Raw genomic sequence first — 17724 nt, forward strand, 5'->3', positions numbered from 1 at the left:
TTCCCAGAGCACAATCCTATTAACCTTCCCTCTCCGAGACCAGGAGCAGACACGATCTCTCATTATAATAGGACAACCTAATTTTCCCTATCTTCTTCAACTGGCATAAACGTTGGGGCGTTCAACGGCAGGTGAGGACGGCGCAGCGACCTTAATATGAATTATCGAGCATGCTCTGTTCTCGCCGGATACTTTGTCCTCTTTAACCTGCCTCAGTTCCGCAGGAGCGGTGCCGGGCCCGCTTCGCCTCCCGGCAGACCTTTGCACGCCTTTCAGGTCCTTCCGGGTTCGAGTCACTCGTAGGTTCTCAGCCGGAGGCAAGAAAAACCTCGCCTCAACTGAGGGCAAGACAAGAAGGCGAAGGACTTCAGCCGCTGCTACCGCGCGTGCGCATCGAGCCCAGCTTCGCGGTGGTGTCGAGGCTCCCGGCACGGGCAGCGTTCTCGAGCTGCACATGCTCGTTGTTGACGCGTCGCCTAGCAACGGAGTCCCTAGAAGCGAGTTGGTGTTAGAAACAGGCCAATCTTTCCCCCCTCCCCCTTCCTTCATCCCGAATCTGCACAGAAGCCTGCGCGGGGGCTGAGGAAGAGCTGATGCAGGGGGACGGAATTTAGGAAGGGGAGGAGTGCTTAAAAAAAAAAAAGGTCGTTATCGGGGTTTTTGTTTTTGTGAATTTCCGTCCTCAAGTTCTTTAATTTCCCAAGCAGCCGCCTGAGGTGATGGTGGCGGAGAAAGAGGGCTCCAGCCCCCAGAAAGACAGACCCCCACAACTGCAGGAGCCGCTGAGGCATGCCAGAAGAAGCAAGAAGCAGGTCAGCGATGGATTCACCGTCAAAGCCATGATGAAAAACACCGTGGTATGTGTGACCAGCCAGTTGCAGCTGGCTGTCGGTTCGTTTGGTTCCCCCCTCTGGAGCCACACTGGGAACGAAGGGGCTGCAAACTCGTTCGCGAGAGGTGGGGAAGGGCCAGCCTGGGCATCATTTGCGCACACCTTCCTCCAAAGGAACTTCACCCACTACGGTGGGCAATGCCATTTAAGCCACACTTTAAGCAGTCTGCACTGTATGTGTGTGTGTGTATGCAGGATTACGTACAAGCTAAACAAGCTATAGCTTAGGGGCCCACTCTCTTGGGGGGCCCCAAAAAATTTAAAGGAAAAAAGCACTCGATGTACATTTCCAAAATAGAAGATAAAAAACAAATAAAATAAAACCTACATACATACAGCAACAGTGGCAAATGGCTTTAGATACCTATTAGGTCCATAAATTACCATATATCATATATTCAACACAAAAAAACAGTGACAATTTGTTGTTGACAAAGGACAGCTGGACTTATAAAGGGCCGCATTACCTTCATTAGCTTAGGGCCTCATCAAACCTAAATCTGGCCCTGTATATATACACAATCTCCTCTCATCATAATATATCCCACCACACCATACTGTTTCAACTGTTGCTATAAAGTCAGGTGACGGCAAACATTTGGGAAATCACCTCACCTGCAACAGCTATAATAATTTAGATCTATGGCCAAAGCCGCTTTTCTTTCTTTGGTTTTAATTAGAATCATTTATATTTTAAAATCTCACTGCTTATTTTTATACAGGCTGGAGCTGTGGGCCTTGTTTAACTTATATTATTATTATTTATTAAATTTGTATGCCACCTTATAGACCTGTAGATATCAGGACAAAACTTGTAAATCGGTACTTCCCCTGTGTGTTACCACAAACATTGTTTTCAAATCTCTGATTGAGCCCACAGAATTCTGTTTTTCACAAGGATTGCTATTCAGGTTGCTTTTAGGATTATCAAATTTTTAGGCTTAAACTACACTTCCACAAAGTTTGGCAAACTACTGCTTCCATTTAGGAAGATTCATTGAAGTAGAAGTGATCATTCAAACATTCTAATATTTTGAACAAAGTGTAGATAATTACTGTGCAAGCCTATGCAAGTTTACTCAGAAAGAAGTCCCACTATACTATGGTCAATGGGGCTTACACTGTAGTGTGTTTACAGGCCTTAGGCTGCAAGCTTGTAACATTTACCTAGGCGTAAATTCCATTGCATAATATTTACTTCTGAGTAGACTTGCATAGGATTGGCTAAATTATTGGTTGAGCCTACTCTTTTCTCAAAAGTAAGTCCTACTATTTCACTGAGACTCGCTCTCTAGCCCATGTGCAGTACATCACCATTTCTTCTGTTAACCTGGGCTCCTTTGGGAAGAAGGGTGGGATAAAAATCTTTAAAAATAAAAATAATATTTTCTGTACCACTTATAGGACGTTTCTATATGAAACAAAGGTAAAGGTAAAGGTACCCCTGCCCGTACGGGCCAGTCGTGTCCGACTCTAGGGTTGTGCGCCCATCTCACTTAAGAGGCCGGGGGCCAGCGGTGTCCGAAGACACTTCCGGGTCACGTGGCCAGCGTGACAAGCTGCATCTGGTGAGCCAGCGCAGCACACGGAAACGCCGTTTACCTTTCCGCTAGTAAGCGGTCCCTATTTATCTACTTGCACCCGGGGGTGCTTTCGAACTGCTAGGTTGGCAGGCGCTGGGACCGAGCAACGGGAGCGCACCCCGCCGCGGGGATTCGAACCGCCGACCTGACGATCTATATGAAACAAGCCCTACTAAATTCAGTGGGACTTTCCCCCAGATAAATCTGTGCAGGTTTGCAGTGTTGTGTGCAATCCAGAAACAGACTGTCCTGTCATCTTTGTTCATCTCTCATCTCCAGCAAACCCCACCCACCACACCTTACCCTGTATGAGTCACTTCTTTGAATAGGATCCTGCCCCTGTATTGCAAATATATATGAGGATTCATGTATGTGTATTTCATATAAAAATCAAGGGCCTCTGGTTGAGACACTCTGTGTGAGGTGCAAAACTAATTTTCATGCCTACTCTATTTGGAAGAGAAACACTGTAGCTGCTCAAGGCATGGCATAATAAGCAAAAGCATAGGACAATGCTCTTGATGGCAGGACATTATTGAGTAAAGGCTGCTGTGTGCAGAGTTATGTGTAGGTTGCACCCCTTCAGCCACTTCCTCAGAAGTAGTATCACTGAAGTCAATGAGACTATTTTGAAGTATGTGATTTGCAGCTATAAGTATCAGTTTGCCATCTATCAATTTTATAGCAGTCTCTTTGACTTTAATAGGACTCCTGTTACAAATGGGTTGATGATTTGATGCCTTAGCCAAAGAGAAGCTTCAGAGCAGAGCTGGAAATATTTCAAAAACCAAGTCCTTGGAGGGAAGTTTGCAGAATTGAAAGGGGCCTTGAAGGAATCTTATAATAGTTTCCAAATACTGAGATTCCCCAAGCCTGCACTGCCTGTTTTTTAACAGCTCTGGGACAGCAAGTTATTATAGGCGATAGCACCTCTTACCCCATTGTTGTAATAATACATTCGCCCACCTTGCTCCTCTGCCAGCAGTGTGACTTCATAATGTTTTAATGTGTACTATGAGTGTAATGAATTATATAATTATTATAATAACTTGAGATTGACTGTAATGCCAGAAAACGAAAGATATTGTTCAGTAACCAATAGTGTTCTTTGCATTAGAAAAAAAACCTGCTGTATATTCCTTGAGAAAAATACTGTAGAGGCTAAATGTTGTGAGACAATTAATAGTTTCTTCTAGTAATAGTAGAATCCTTGGACAAATTTAACATTGATGCATGTAGTTTGCTGTAAGTTTTTATGTTTGAGAGGATGGTTACATTTTTTTTGCTTAATAATTTACCGTTCACTAATAACTGCATTTTTTAATAGATAAAATACATGTCAAACAGAAAGTATTTTCTCATTTAGGTGCTCACTATGCTGAAGGGATGCTGCTTAAATTGCCTACTTAAACCCTGCATCTGCTAACTATTTTGGTCTAAGCAATGAACACAGTACAGTACATAGTTTCTGGCCTTTTAAATGGATACATTGATGCCAAGTAGTTGTAAGAAATCAGAAGACAACAAAGAATCAAATATCTCTCCTATAGTGATGTAGGTGTCAGAATTCCAGTTTCAAAAATGGGCATAGTTTTAATATTGTAATCTTATTTCAGTGTGTGGACATGCACATTCATAAACACAAAGCAGAAATGTACTGATTTTACTAAATTCTGTCAATTGCCACCAGCAAGGAGATAGCAGGTGAACAACTTGCTAAGAGCCTTAAAGATACCACTTGCAGGTGCCTTGCATTACAGAAAAGAGCCCTTGCGTGCTTGGTAAGAAGCTTTAGGTTACCTCAGATACAGGTAACACATTAAATTACAGGAAAACCTGCTAGATCAGTTATGAAAAAATAGAGCAGGTCAAGTGGTATACCCCTTTGTGAGATACTGCTCCTTCATAGAAAAGAAGTCCTTCAGTCAAATCTTTCACCACATAACATAGAGGATGTATGTTTTTCCTCAGTCAAGAAGCCCAGTTCATTGCAGACACCTGTCTTTTAATTATGTAACAGTTTCAACTGACTTTACATAAAGCAAACCAGTTTGGTGCTTAAAGCTTCCACAATACATTATTTCTCCCTTCTCAGTTTCTGACTCTCAATGGGTGTCCTTTTCCTGGAATTTGCAGTCCTTGCCGCTAGTTGTTTTGCTAGTTTCAACACTGGGATGAAAGATGGTCCTTCTGCAACAGATGGTGCCCCAGTGGTCCACATTCTTCCACTGTGGACTGACGTCGTTCATGTAGACTATTAGCCACTCTCTGCCTCCCTTTCCCTTGGCTACCTCTGCTCTTTATACAACAATGGAGGGAGGGTATCAGGTAGCCAGCCGCCACCAAGCTGAGCCAGTTCTGACCAGACCACATCTACAACTATTTGGGCTGTGGCATGGAGGCACTGTGAGCTGAAGCCAAAGTTGACCTTCCACACCCTCTAAAGAGACCATATCACAGGTCTGAGCAGCTGGGGAGATTAGAGGCTGTATCCCTTGTATGGGTCCACTTGTGCTTCTACCACTCCAAGCTTGGCAAGAATTAGGATTAACAGTAAAAATTCAGGGAATATCAAGTTGTAGCTTAACAATATATTTTTAGCCCTCATGCTGGAGTGATAAGTTTTAAAATGCGATAGCAAACATTTCTGAAGGGTGAAGCATGTGTGTGTAAGTAGTTGGTTTTTCCAATGCCCATGCAGTAGATAAAACATCCAATCCAAGTTTTTGCCATAAAAAATTTAGTACCTACAACTTTAAAATGCACATTTAAAGGTTAACTTGTTCATCCTCAGTTCTCACTACCCTCCTCCCCGGTTTGATGTGCAGCAGAGTAAGACTCCTGCTGAGCAGGTAGGGAAGGAGATTCAGCAAAGCGATGGTGTGCTAGCTGAACTCCTTCCTCTCCATACAGATCAAGGACCTGCTGACAGCAGTGGTGGCTGGTGCTCATTGGAGCTGGTAGGGCAGGATGCAGTGAGACCAGCTGTGGTAGGTGATGCTAGAGCCAATGACGGGTAGAGCCAACTAGTTGCTCTTTTGTCCCCACCCTCCTCCCTGCTGAGTTCTACAAGGACAACATTAAGACTAAGAAGGAGGGAGCTGATAGGTAGTCATCGTCGTCCGTCCCCGTCCCCCCCCATCCTGAGCTGATTGCAAGTAAGTAGACAGGCAGGTGGGCGCTGACTGAGGGCAGGCTGAGTTCGATGGAGCAGTGTTCCATTGGTCCTAATGGACCAGCCTTGACTGGCTGTGCACTTACATCTTGACACCAGCAAGACTAGGGGGCAAGACATGCCGTGTACTCAATGTTGGCCCCTCAGTTTATGCTTTGAAAAAACGACTGCCAAGATTGGTCACTGTGAATTATCAAATATGAAGAAGTACAGGAGCAAGGCTTGCCCTCTTTGACCACGGCAATTATGTGTAAAGTTTTTTGAACAAATGTGTAGAAAATGAGGCCAAGCTGAACCATATATAATGATGTTTTCCTTTTTGAGTCAAAAGGCCAGAGTTCTTATTTATAAAAGTGGAACAAATTGCCAGATTGTCAGGCTTTACTTTAGCTAAAAGCCTTTCCAACATGTTATTTCACCAACTAAACTGATATCTGAAATATTACGGATTGTTGTTGTTGTTTTGCTTAGTGTGGGGAGGAAAAGAGAGAGGCTTTTAAAACAATTTTAAGTGAGACTGCAAGACCAAGTGTCATAAATAATAGTTTGACCTCCCCCCCCAAAAAATAGCCTATTTGTACAATCAATGAAGCTCTGTAGCTTTCAGAGGCTAGTGTTTGTGGTAGAAGTATTACTATTTGATAGTTCTAGTAGTGAACACATCCTAGATAAAATGGAAGTGTGTTTAAAGTGATAAATGCAAAAATTTATTGCTGCAGAAGATTTTTAAGGTACAGAAATTTCTGGGTATCAGCAATAACACGTAAGCTGTATGAATTGTGTAACTTGTAGGTAGTCATATCTGGGGTTGGGTGAGCTATATGCCTTAACACACACAATCAAGATCTCCTTCATTTCTCCTCCTCGGTTCTTTAGTAAATTAACTTTGACATTTCAGTGTTCATTCAATGCTTCAGTTGGTGTGGGCCATAATACAGATGTCGAAAAGAACTATTCTGGGCCTCGATCAGCTAGATTACTTACACAGCAATGGGTTGCTACACATACATTTTTTTTTTTACTAAAAGCCCAGTCTAAGAGCTGAGGTGTAGCACAATTCTATTTGGGCAATGAACATTTCTCCAACATTTCTCTGATTGAAATAGGGATGTCCCATTCTGTAATGATAATTTTACTATTTACACCCCATACTGGGTTGCCCCAGCCACTCTAGGCAGCTTCCAACATATAGAAAAACATAATAAAACATTGAACATTAAAAACCTTTCCTATACAGTCATACCTCGGGTTACAGATGCTTCAGGTTGCGTTTTTTCAGGTTACAGGCCCGCTGAAACCCGGAAGTACCGGAACAGGTTACTTCCGGGTTTCGGGGTTCGTGAATGTGCAGAAGCGCTAAATCACACTTTGCGCATGTGCAGAAGCACCGAATCACAACGTGCATGTGCACAGATGCGCCGCTGCGGGTTGCGAACGCTGCGGGTTGCGAATGTGCATCCCACACGGATCACATTCGCAACTCTAGCGTCCACTGTACAGGAATGCCTTCAGATGGCTTGTGGGTCAAATAACTCCATACCCTCCAACATTTCTCCAGTGAAAATAGGGATATCCTAAGGAAAAGTGGAACATTCTGGGATCAGATCAGAAACCTGGATGGCTTCTCTAAATCAGAGATGTCCCTGGGAAATAGAGACGCTTGGAGTTTGGCAGCAGTGTTGTTCATATGTAGCATGTACAGTGTAATATTAGTGGCACAGAATTAGTTTGGAAGTCCATTGTATATCATAGTGCTACACAGTAGCTTAAGTGCATAACTGAAGGGTATAATTGAATTTGTGGAACCCTACTGTTGCATACTCTCGAGGCATATTTGTCCACCTCAGTTCTCAGAGTAGCCTGAAATGAATGAATATTCTCACTGGAATTGGTTTGGCTTTCTGTCAGATGTCTGAGGAAGAAATGATGGAAGTTAGCATACATCATGGTCTTTGGCATTAAATGCTAGCATTGGTCTAACAAAATAAGCCCTTTTTCTCGGTGCCAGCTCTAGTAAGGGGAACCATGTCTCAAGCCCTACTGTGAAGAATTCAGAATGTCAGCAATGAAATTATGTGGTGCTGAAGATGGCATTCCCTCAGCCTTTTTGGTGACTTTCCAAGACTGAAATAATTAGATGTTAGATGATGAAGGAGTGAAAGTTCAGACTAAGATGGTATTTTGTAGTAGAAGAAAATTTCAAGTTTGCTGGTATACTGTCCTCCCCCAAGGTATGACTGCTTAAAACTATTAGCAAATGATCCATGCTATAAAATTGCTTCACTAAGGCAGCTAAAATGCAGGTAAGATTTTATATAGTTATTTAAGATTCATTCTACAGAGTAAACCAAATTTTGCAAAATAAAATAAAACAGGACAAAGGCCACAATTTATCAACCAGATTCTAGATTACTTTTGTCAAGGAAGATTAATATTTTCTCAAATAGTGAAGTATTGATATGTGGGACTTAGTAAGCATAGTGTGATAAACTGGTTTGTAGATAAGTTTAACTTTGCTGTCACCGACACCAGTTGGACTTGATTGTCACCAGGCTATCAGCACTGAACTGTGCTTGTGTCACACAGAGCTACCGCAGTGCCGACTGAGACATGGATAACTCCCTGGTGGCGAGCAAGATCCATCTCCAGCCAAAGAGGGCCCATAGTACAACGCATAAAGTGTGGCCTTGAATCAACACCGCCAGAACATCCATACTTCAAATTTGTGAATGCTGCTCTGGTTTTGTCGAACATGCTGTATTGAACCGCTTCAGAGATAGGTGTTGAAGCAAGGTAGGACAACATCAAAGAGGCAATCCACAACACAGCTATGTCCTACTTTGGCAAAAGAGAGCAACAGATCCCCAACTGGTTTGAGGCTGGCATAAAGGACATGGAGCTTGTTATTGCTGCAAAGTGTGAGGCTCTTGTGAACTACAAGTGTGCACCCTGTGAAAAGGCAAGGAGTGACGCCCAGTGGAGTGCCAATGGATTGCTAGTTAATTTGCCAATGACTAGTGGCTAAAGCTGTGTCAGAGAATTAAACTCACTGCTGATACCGGTAACACTCTCACAAGCCCACATTCCCAACATGTTCACACTCCTGTCTCGGCAACAGCTACACTGGCTTGGTCAAGCCCACATCATGGAAGATGGGGGGATCCCAAGGACATGCTCTGTGAGGAGCTGGCTTCAGGGACTAGGACTGTGGGCAGACCAACTCTGTGTTGCAAAGATGTCTGCAAACGGGACATGAAGGCTGGCGACATCAACCGTTCTATGTGGGAATCCCATGCAGATGACTGCAGTGCCTGGAGTCAGGCAGTCAAGATGTGTATCCATAGCAGTGACCAGAGGAGAAATGACTGCTGGGAGGAGTGAAGGGAGAAGAAACACTCTGGTATATCTGCAGCAGCATAACCGAATGCCTTCATCTGCCCCAGCTGCAACAAAGCATGTCTCTTCCTCTACACTGGTCTCTACAGTGGCAGCAGGTGCTGCAACTTTCTAACAGTTTGACTTCATCCAAAGGTGCACTTCTCCATTGTCTTCTGAAACAGAGAGATGCCAACAATTATTATAAAGAAAATAAGCTATGAAAAGTGCAGAATCTTAAAATAATTTTAGTACTTGGCTAACATGTTGTTGGGGGTGTGTGGAAATGGAAGTAAACGAAAATAAAATATAAGTGTTACTTTCTTTTGTGAGTTTTCCACCCAGGTGTTCTGTGGTATTTCATGTCTTATTCAATAGAGTGGATAAGGTGCCATATATACTTGAAACAGTACCTGGGCATCCAGTTTCTAACAGTGATCAAAACAGATTATTTTAAATGGGAATAATTTTAAATGAAAAGTGAATTGTTATTGAGTAATCTTTGCCTTTGTTAGTGTTATATCTGGCCTGATTCCTGCAACTCTATTGAATTCAGTCACAGTCCTTTGAGTATCTTATCCCAGAATGAGAAGCTTTTCTCACATCTGTAGTGCTATTTCATTCTTTTCAATGAAGGCTTTAAGTAGGCTTTAGGTAAGGTTGCTATATTTCAAAAAGTAAAAAACAAGGACACCCTGAAATTTTTTGAACTTTTTAAAAGAAACCCCCAAAATTGTTGAGCTTCTTCCCTGGGGCTGGGAAGGGATTGGTTTAACCTCCGGTTTGCTAGTGAAACTGAATTACAGTGCCACAAAATGATGCATGTCTAAAAAGTGTGTCACCAACATAAAAAGTTCGAAAAGCTCTGCTTTAAGAAGCTGGCTAAATATCCAGTACCTTTCTGCATGTGGTGATCCCAAGGGCAGGTGTAGCTGCTTTAGGATTAGTTATGGATGCAGACCTTTTAACCTTACAATAATCCAAGTTTATGCACCAACTACCGGTGCTGAAGAAACTGAAATTGACGAATTCTATGAAGACTTACAACACCTTCTGGAAATAACACCAAAGAAGGCTGTTCCTCTCATTATGGGGGATTGGAATGCTAAAGTAGGGAGTTAAGAGATAAAAAGAACAACTGGCAAGTTTGGCCTGGTAGTTCAAAATGAAGCAGGGCAAAGGCTAATAGGGTTCTGTCAAGAGTACAAGCTGGTCATTACAAACACACTTTTCCAACAACACAAGAGACGACTCTACACATGGACATCACCAGATGGGCAGCATCAAAATCAGACTGATTATATTCTCTGCAGCCAAAGATGGAGAAGCTCTATACAGTCAGCAAAAACAAGACCTGGATTGACTGTGGCTCAGATCATCAGCTTCTTATAGCAAAATTCCAGCTTAAACTGAAGAAAGTAGGAAAAACCACTGGGCCAGTAAGACACAATCTAAATCAAATCCCTTATGAATACACAGTGGAAGTGAGGAACATGTTTGAGGATTTAGATTTTGTGGACAGAGTGCCTGCAGAACGATGGATGGAGGCTTGTAACATTATACAGGAGGCAGCAACAAAAACCATCCCAATGAAAAGGAAATGCAAGAAAGCAAAGTGGCTGTCCAATGAGGCCTTACAAATAGCGGGGGAGAGAAGGCAAGCAAAAGGGAGGGAGGGAGATAGTGAAAGATACAGGAAATTGAATGCAGATTTCCAAAAAATGGCAAGGAGAGACAAGAGTGCCTTCTTAAACGAGCAATGCAAAGAAATAGAGGAAAACAACAGAATGGGACAAACCAGAGATCTGTTCAAGAAAATTGGAGATATGAAAGGAACATTTTGTACAAAGATTACCATAATAAAGGACAAAAGTGGAAAGGACATAACAGAAGCAGAAGACATCAAGAAGTGGTGGCAAGAATACACAGAGGAATTATACCAGAAAGATATGGATGTCTCGTATACCCCAGGTAGTGTGGTTGCTGACCTTGAGCCAGACACCCTGGAGAGTGAAGTCAAATGGGCCTTAGAAAGCACTGCTAATAACAAGGCCAGTGGAAGTGATGATATTCCAGCTGAATTATTAAAAATTTTAAAAGATGATGCTGTTAAGGTGCTACACTCAATATGCCAGCAAGTTTGGAAAACTCAGCAGTGGCCAGAGGATTGGAGAAGATCAGTCTACACCCCAATCCCAAAGAAGGGCCGTGCCAAAGAATGTTCCAACTACCGCACAATTGCACTCATTTCACACGCTAGCAAGGTTATGCTTAAAATTCTACAAGGCAGGCTTAAGCAGTATGTGGGCGGAGAACTCCCAAAAGTGCAAGCTGGATTTCGAAGGGGCAGAGGAACCAGAGACCAAATTGCAAACATGTGCTGGATTATGGAGAAAGCTAGAGAATTACAGAAAAACATCTACTTCTGCTTCATTGAGTACGCAAAAGCATTTGTCTGTGTCGACCACAGCAAACTATGGCGAGTTCTTAAAGAAATGGGAGTGCCTGATCACCTCATCTGTCTCCTGAGAAATCTCTGTGTAGGACAAGAAGCTACAGTTAGAACTGTATATGGAATAACTGATAGGTTCAAAATTGGGAAAGGAATACGACAAGGCTGTATATTGTCTCCCTGCTTATTTAACTTATATGCAGAATTCATCATGCGAAAGGCTGGGCTGGATGAATCCCAAGCTGGAATTAAGATCGCCGGAAGAAATATCAACAACCTCAGATATGCAGATGACACAACCTTGATGGCAGAAAGTGAGGAGGAATAAAAGAACCTTTTAATGAGGGTGAAAGAGGAGAGCGCAAAATATGGTCTGAAGCTCAACATCAAAAAAACTATGATCATGGCCACTGGTCCCATCACCTCCTGGCAAATGGGAGGCAGTGAGAGATTTTACTTTCTTGGGTTCCATGATCACTGCATATGGTGACAGCAGTCACGAAATTAAAAGGCACCTGCTTCTTGGGAGAAAAGCAATGACAAACCTAGACAACATCTTAAAAAGTAGAGACATCAACCTGTCGACAAAGGTCCATATAATTAAACCTATGGTTTTCCCAGTAGTGATGTATGAAAGTGAAAGCTGGACCATAAAGAAGGCTGATCACCTAAGAATTGATGCTTTTGAATTATAGTGCTGGAGGAGACTCTTGAGAGTCCCATGGACTGCAAGAAATCAAACCTATCCATTCTGAAGGAAATCAGCCCTGAGTGCTCATTGGAAGGACAGATTCTGAAGCTGAGGCTCCAATACTTTGGCCACCTCATGAGAAGAGAAGACTCCCTGGAAAAAAACGCTGATGTTGGGAAAGATTGAGGACACAAGGAGAAGGGGACGACAAATTAGGTCAGAGTGGACATTCACTATGCAGAGGTAAGAAGACAAAGAAGGATTAATGGAATCTGAAAATAAATATATAGACCAAATTTATGGATTATTCACACATATGAATTGTTAACATGTCACCATACTAGACTTACAAATTTATTCCTCTATGTTTTGCTTGATTTTCTATTACATTGTGCTTAGGATTCCCTGGCATGTTCTCTGGATGTGTCCATTTGTTGTTTAGTCATTTAGTCGTGTCTGACTCTTTGTGACCCCATGGACCAGAGCATGCCAGGCACTCCTATCTTCCATTGCCTCCTACAGTTTGATCAAACTCATGTTGGTAGCTTAGAGAACACTGTCCAACCACCTTGTCCTTTATTGAATCCTTCACCAATAATACAAAGTCCAAATAATTTTCAGTATTTACATATTTCTTTCAGTACTATCATTTAAAATGAATTCTATATCTATAGGCAGATGCAGAAATGGAATGACATATTTTTGTTTAAGTCATTGAAATTTTACAGAGTGTTACAGTGCTTCATAAACTGGAGACTTATATTACAAATACTAATGAGAGAGTTCATTATTTTGTCTCAAATTTTATGACAGATTTGGCTTGCTTTCTTAAGTAATAGGGCCTCGGTAACAAATGAATTAAAAAATAATTGAACAACAGGCTATAGAGATTATGTATTAATCATAATGTCCCTGGAGCTACATGGCAGAAGTCAAGTGCTTCTAATTTTCTCAGTTATTACCTTACGATAAATGTTGTCCTCAAGGTATCTTTCTGGTATTAAATTCTTGTACGGAGAAAAGGGTTTCTTCTTTGATGGCCTGAGTAAACACACACAGTACAGGATTTTGTGCTCCCTTGTGGCGATTACCCACAATTGCCTCGAAAAACTGCCTCTCCAATTTTCTTCAATTGAATATTGTGCAGCCTGATTCTAGAAAGGTCAGTGAGACTAGCAGCTCACTTCTGCCTGGTGTCCTTGAAGATCTAGACTCATGTAACATTTGCAAACATTCCTCTTTCAGGCCCTCTGGAGAGCAGCTATCATCTTAGACATTGCTGTCTTTCCACCATTCTTTGATTGAAACTTATGTCGGCAGCAATCTTAAATATGGTTTATGCTAGTTGGAGATTGCTGTTAATCAGGGATTTGAAACACGGTTCAAAACTATTTTCAGATCACTGCTTAATGTTGAGTGCTGCTTAGCCTTAGCCATTGTATAGGTGAGGAGACATAATGTGATAAATGTTCGAGTTGGGAGTTGGGGTAGAGGAAGATTACACAATTCTAGGAGCAGCTTTCAGTTCTTTAACCATGGTTAGAAATTGGGAGACTTACCTCTGCCGAACCCTAGAAATGTTTCCCTTTCAGTGGCCACTTGCTGATTTTACTATCTCTCTCTCTATGGGCATCTGTACCAACCAACTTGCTTTCATTCTAACATGAATTACTGTATTAGAGAAGAGAAGATAATTGCACAGGCAGTATAGGAATCCTATCTTCTTTGACAGTGAAAAATTGTTAGGAAGGCATGCCTTTGCCCCTTCCTTACTGGTGTTTGGCAGGTGCAGAGATAAAGCACCTGCTAGCAATCGCATGAATGAGACGTGGTATTATTGTCTACCAATCTGCATAATTACAAACAATTTATATTATATGCAAAATATGTTATCATCTTTCATGGGGGCAGAGAGATTGAAAGCCTATTCTTCAGGACTGCCTACCAGAAAAAATTGGACACATCTGAATGTAAATGCATGTGAAAATGAAATGCATGCCTGTGATAACCACAGTGTGCAGTGCTTAGATAATAAAAAAGGGCTGGAGAGACTTTTAACAACTGTCACTTAAAGAACTTAACCTTTTAGTTAAAAGGTTATCTAGAGAAAAATTTATCCTCAAAGGTAATTTTTTCAGTAAATTATAAAAGCTTGAAAGTAATAATTTTGTTAAAATCGTTTTCATCAGCCTTAATAATGATATGCAAGGCTTCTAATCTCTATTTTAAAATATATTAATTTTCAAATGTTTTTAATCTTCTACAACTGTAGTTAATTTGTAGCCTGTAATATTGTTTTAATTGGAAGAATTATTCTTCTCTGATGTAGGTATTTTGACCATATCCTGAAACTGAAGATGATAGATATTCAATCTCTTGTTTTTTTGTTTTGTTTTTCATTTTACTGAATTAAGATTTATATATTTAGAATTCTAGGCCACATTTGGGCTACAGGGCTAGGCTATAGTAATAGCATAATAAGTATCATTAATATATTAGCTCATAAAATTATTGAAAAAACATGCAGTGTCTGTCAGTCATTTGCTAAAACAGGTAGAAGGTCCTTTTTCAGCCCAATGGAATGAAAAAACAGAACATAGCTGATTCACTTCCCTACAAAAGTTCAGTTTCAAATACGGATTCATCTTACCTCAGGCGGTGGTGGTTCCTGTGATGTTGCTTAAAATTGGGTAGACAGTAGCTGATGAAAGCTAGAAAAAAAGGAGGAATGAAAGGAATCTGGAGAGAGCCACCATTGTTCAAGGACTAGGCTGGACTGCATAGTTTCCTGTCCTCCCATCATTGCTATTCGGCCAGTCTTCTGTTATATTGGCATTTTAGCCATTTTTTAAAGTACTAATGTTGGAATCAGAATATATTAGTTGAATGATTTAGGTGTAAAAAAATTACTTCACTCTCTTTTTGCTACAATGTAAGTATAGCTTTGCATTTGATATTCTAACTTCTAGCACCAAATGTGAACAACCACATTATCAAGCATGAGCTATCTCTACTGAGTATGCCTTGACCATAGTCTTCTGGTGATGAAAATGATTCTACCCAACACACTACCTCCCATGGCTGCAGAGACTCTTCTACTGACAGAGACACCAGGTTGTCCCCAATATTACGGCGGCTTGGCATGCTGCATGCATGTGTGATGTCATGCGAGTGGTGCACATCACGCACTTGTGATGTCAAAACATTGCATGTGGGGGATGTCATGTGAGTGAAGTGAGTGCAAAGACTCTCCTCCTGCAAGAGAGGGGAGTGGTTGTGGTCGGGAGCCAGACTCCGCCTCAAGCAGGGGGCGTTAGCCCCCTGCCTCCCACTCACCTGGCTGGCGCCCACACCCATGGGCAGGCACCCAACCAGGTGCCTGCGAGGGGGCGTGTTTAGCAGCCTAAATTGCTGCGGCACCAGCCTTCCGGCCTCACTTTTCGTCGTCCCGTCACGAGTCACCCACCCTCCACTCCCTTAGAGCTCAGGGTCTCAGTTTTCTTTTGCCTTGCTATGGACCTTAGGTTGGTCGCCCTGGTTGTCCGGGGGGCCTGGTAGGAATTTTTCCATTTGGCATTAGGCTTTTTGGTTTTTTCGCCTACCTTGTAGCAAACGTCACAACTTTCGTGGTATTGGTGGGTAGGTTAGGCATTGGAATAATGTGTTGTGGTGTGTCGAAGGGCTAGGTGTGGCCATCGCCTGCGCCTTCAATTTTGGGTATTCCGTTAAAGGAATCCGGCGGTCGTGTATTCTGTCCGATGCCTGCGTGGCGGGAGGCCATGGCACGACCCTCGGTGACATCAGGGGAGAGCTTATAGTTGGATTAGCATCAACAGGCTCCACCTACTGGTGAATAACGCCCCCCTGTTTTAGACTCACCCCTCTCTGAGGGGGTGGAGTCAGCTGACGTAATCCAATGCCTAAGCCAATACCTTTTCACTTGCTGTAATCAATAAAGTTGTGGCCTTTTCTTGCCCATTAACCTTATATCACGTGTCCTTGTGTTTTCTTTCCACTACGCGGGGATCGGGTCCTCAAACCACAACATCACATCATTTGTAGAAGGCTGAGTGCTCTGCAGCAGCCGGCCGCTGAAGCTACGATGAGCAATGTATGACACATGCCAGGCTCCCTCAATACTGAGGGTGCCCAATCCCTTTCCAACAAAGATTGAGGGGAGCAGAGACACATTGGCTGCCTGGAGTTGGTGCACTGTCTACTGAAGCCTCTGCTCTTCCTTGCCAGTCATCATCTGGCGACGGCAGCTGTGGGAAGTGCAACTCAATGCAGCTGGCTGTTGCCAGTAAGGTGATACCTTCAGATACAGCATTTAGCAGCTATTCCTCACCAGACCTCCTTAATGTAGACTACACATGGACAACAGTGTCATTGGCAGAGATTTGCTAGGGATAAGGGGCCTCAGTGAATCCCTGAGGATGATCCTCACCCTGTGCACAGAAATTTATCATGGGCTCTACTCACATTTGAAAGGGGGGAGATTGTGCCATATGTTGTTTTTCTGGCATGGTATATTATGTTTCAATCTCCTATTTTCATTGTTAAAGTTAACAAAAGAAGAGAGAAATGACCTTTTGCTTTCTTTCTTTTTTAAAAAGGTACCGTATTAAACCAAGGCATTAATTACAGATAGTAGCAGGTGGTGTATTTTCCTTTGAAAGTTGTCACGTATTGGGCAGTCATTAGAAACAGGAACCATATTTTAATTTATGGTATTCATTCAAACTTTAACTGCCCTTGATTAATAAAAATCCATGTGACAGTGCAGCATATCTCTGTTTTTAAGCTGTTAAGAAGGTGATAAAATGATTATAGCTTGCAGTAAATGTTGTTATGGCTCCAATATGTTTCCTTGGGGATCAAGCAATCTTCTGCTCTTTTCTTAAGACTGACCCTCTCACCTTGAAAAGCAGACATGAAGGAGAGCTGCAAATGCAAGACCACCGTCAGGTCAACCTGTCGTGAAGCTGACACGTCTCTGATATAAAACCCAATTTACTGTTGAAGAAGCACATCCATTATCCTTCTGATTTTAAAATAGAACATACATCAGCAAAATGATAAAAGGAAGTGCTTAAGAATTATGAAAGTCAAGGACTATTTCATATCAGAAAGTCACAACCTTTTTTTGCATTTTACTGATTAAAATTACACTTACCTGTAATGCTCCTTCTTTATATGTTCTTTTCTTCCTCTTCAAGGAAGCTAATAGAGTGTGTCAGTTTGATCTTTGCTAACTCTACCTCCAGAACTTAGTGACAGGGCTGGGAAAAATCTGAAGTGCCTGAGCACTCTTCTGCCTAAGAACTTAGCATATTTTATTCAGATCTCTGCAGGGCTAGCACTTAAGTGTTTGATGCTGGCTCCTAACTTATTGATAGTGGCAAGTGGTCACTGGAAATATAGCTGTAGCACCTCCATATGCTTTTATTTGTGAAGTCTCCAGGTTTACCACTCAAGGATTGCTGAGGCAGGTTAAATTTACAGAGCCAAAGGCTTAGAGAAACTATTCAAAGGTGCAGCCTGGGAACTCCATTT

General features: G+C 42.1%; 1 protein-coding gene across 2 annotated transcripts in view; it reads left to right on the forward strand.

Annotated features, from left to right (window-relative positions):
- Positions 1-456: 456 nt before the first annotated feature.
- The window catches only part of PACRG (parkin coregulated), a 223056-nt gene continuing 205788 nt past the window's right edge, over positions 457-17724 (forward strand). Inside the window, exon 1 of one of the 2 annotated variants that reach the window (XM_053382350.1) lies at positions 457-857. In XM_053382350.1, coding sequence (XP_053238325.1) covers positions 720-857 — 138 coding nt within the window. In that variant the 5' untranslated portion in view covers positions 457-719. The remainder of the gene's footprint in view (positions 858-17724) is intronic. The other variant, XM_053382349.1, reaches the window with a different exon arrangement.

This window comes from Podarcis raffonei, chromosome 3 (genome assembly GCF_027172205.1).
Source record: "Podarcis raffonei isolate rPodRaf1 chromosome 3, rPodRaf1.pri, whole genome shotgun sequence".
NCBI classification, from domain to species: domain Eukaryota; kingdom Metazoa; phylum Chordata; class Lepidosauria; order Squamata; family Lacertidae; genus Podarcis; species Podarcis raffonei.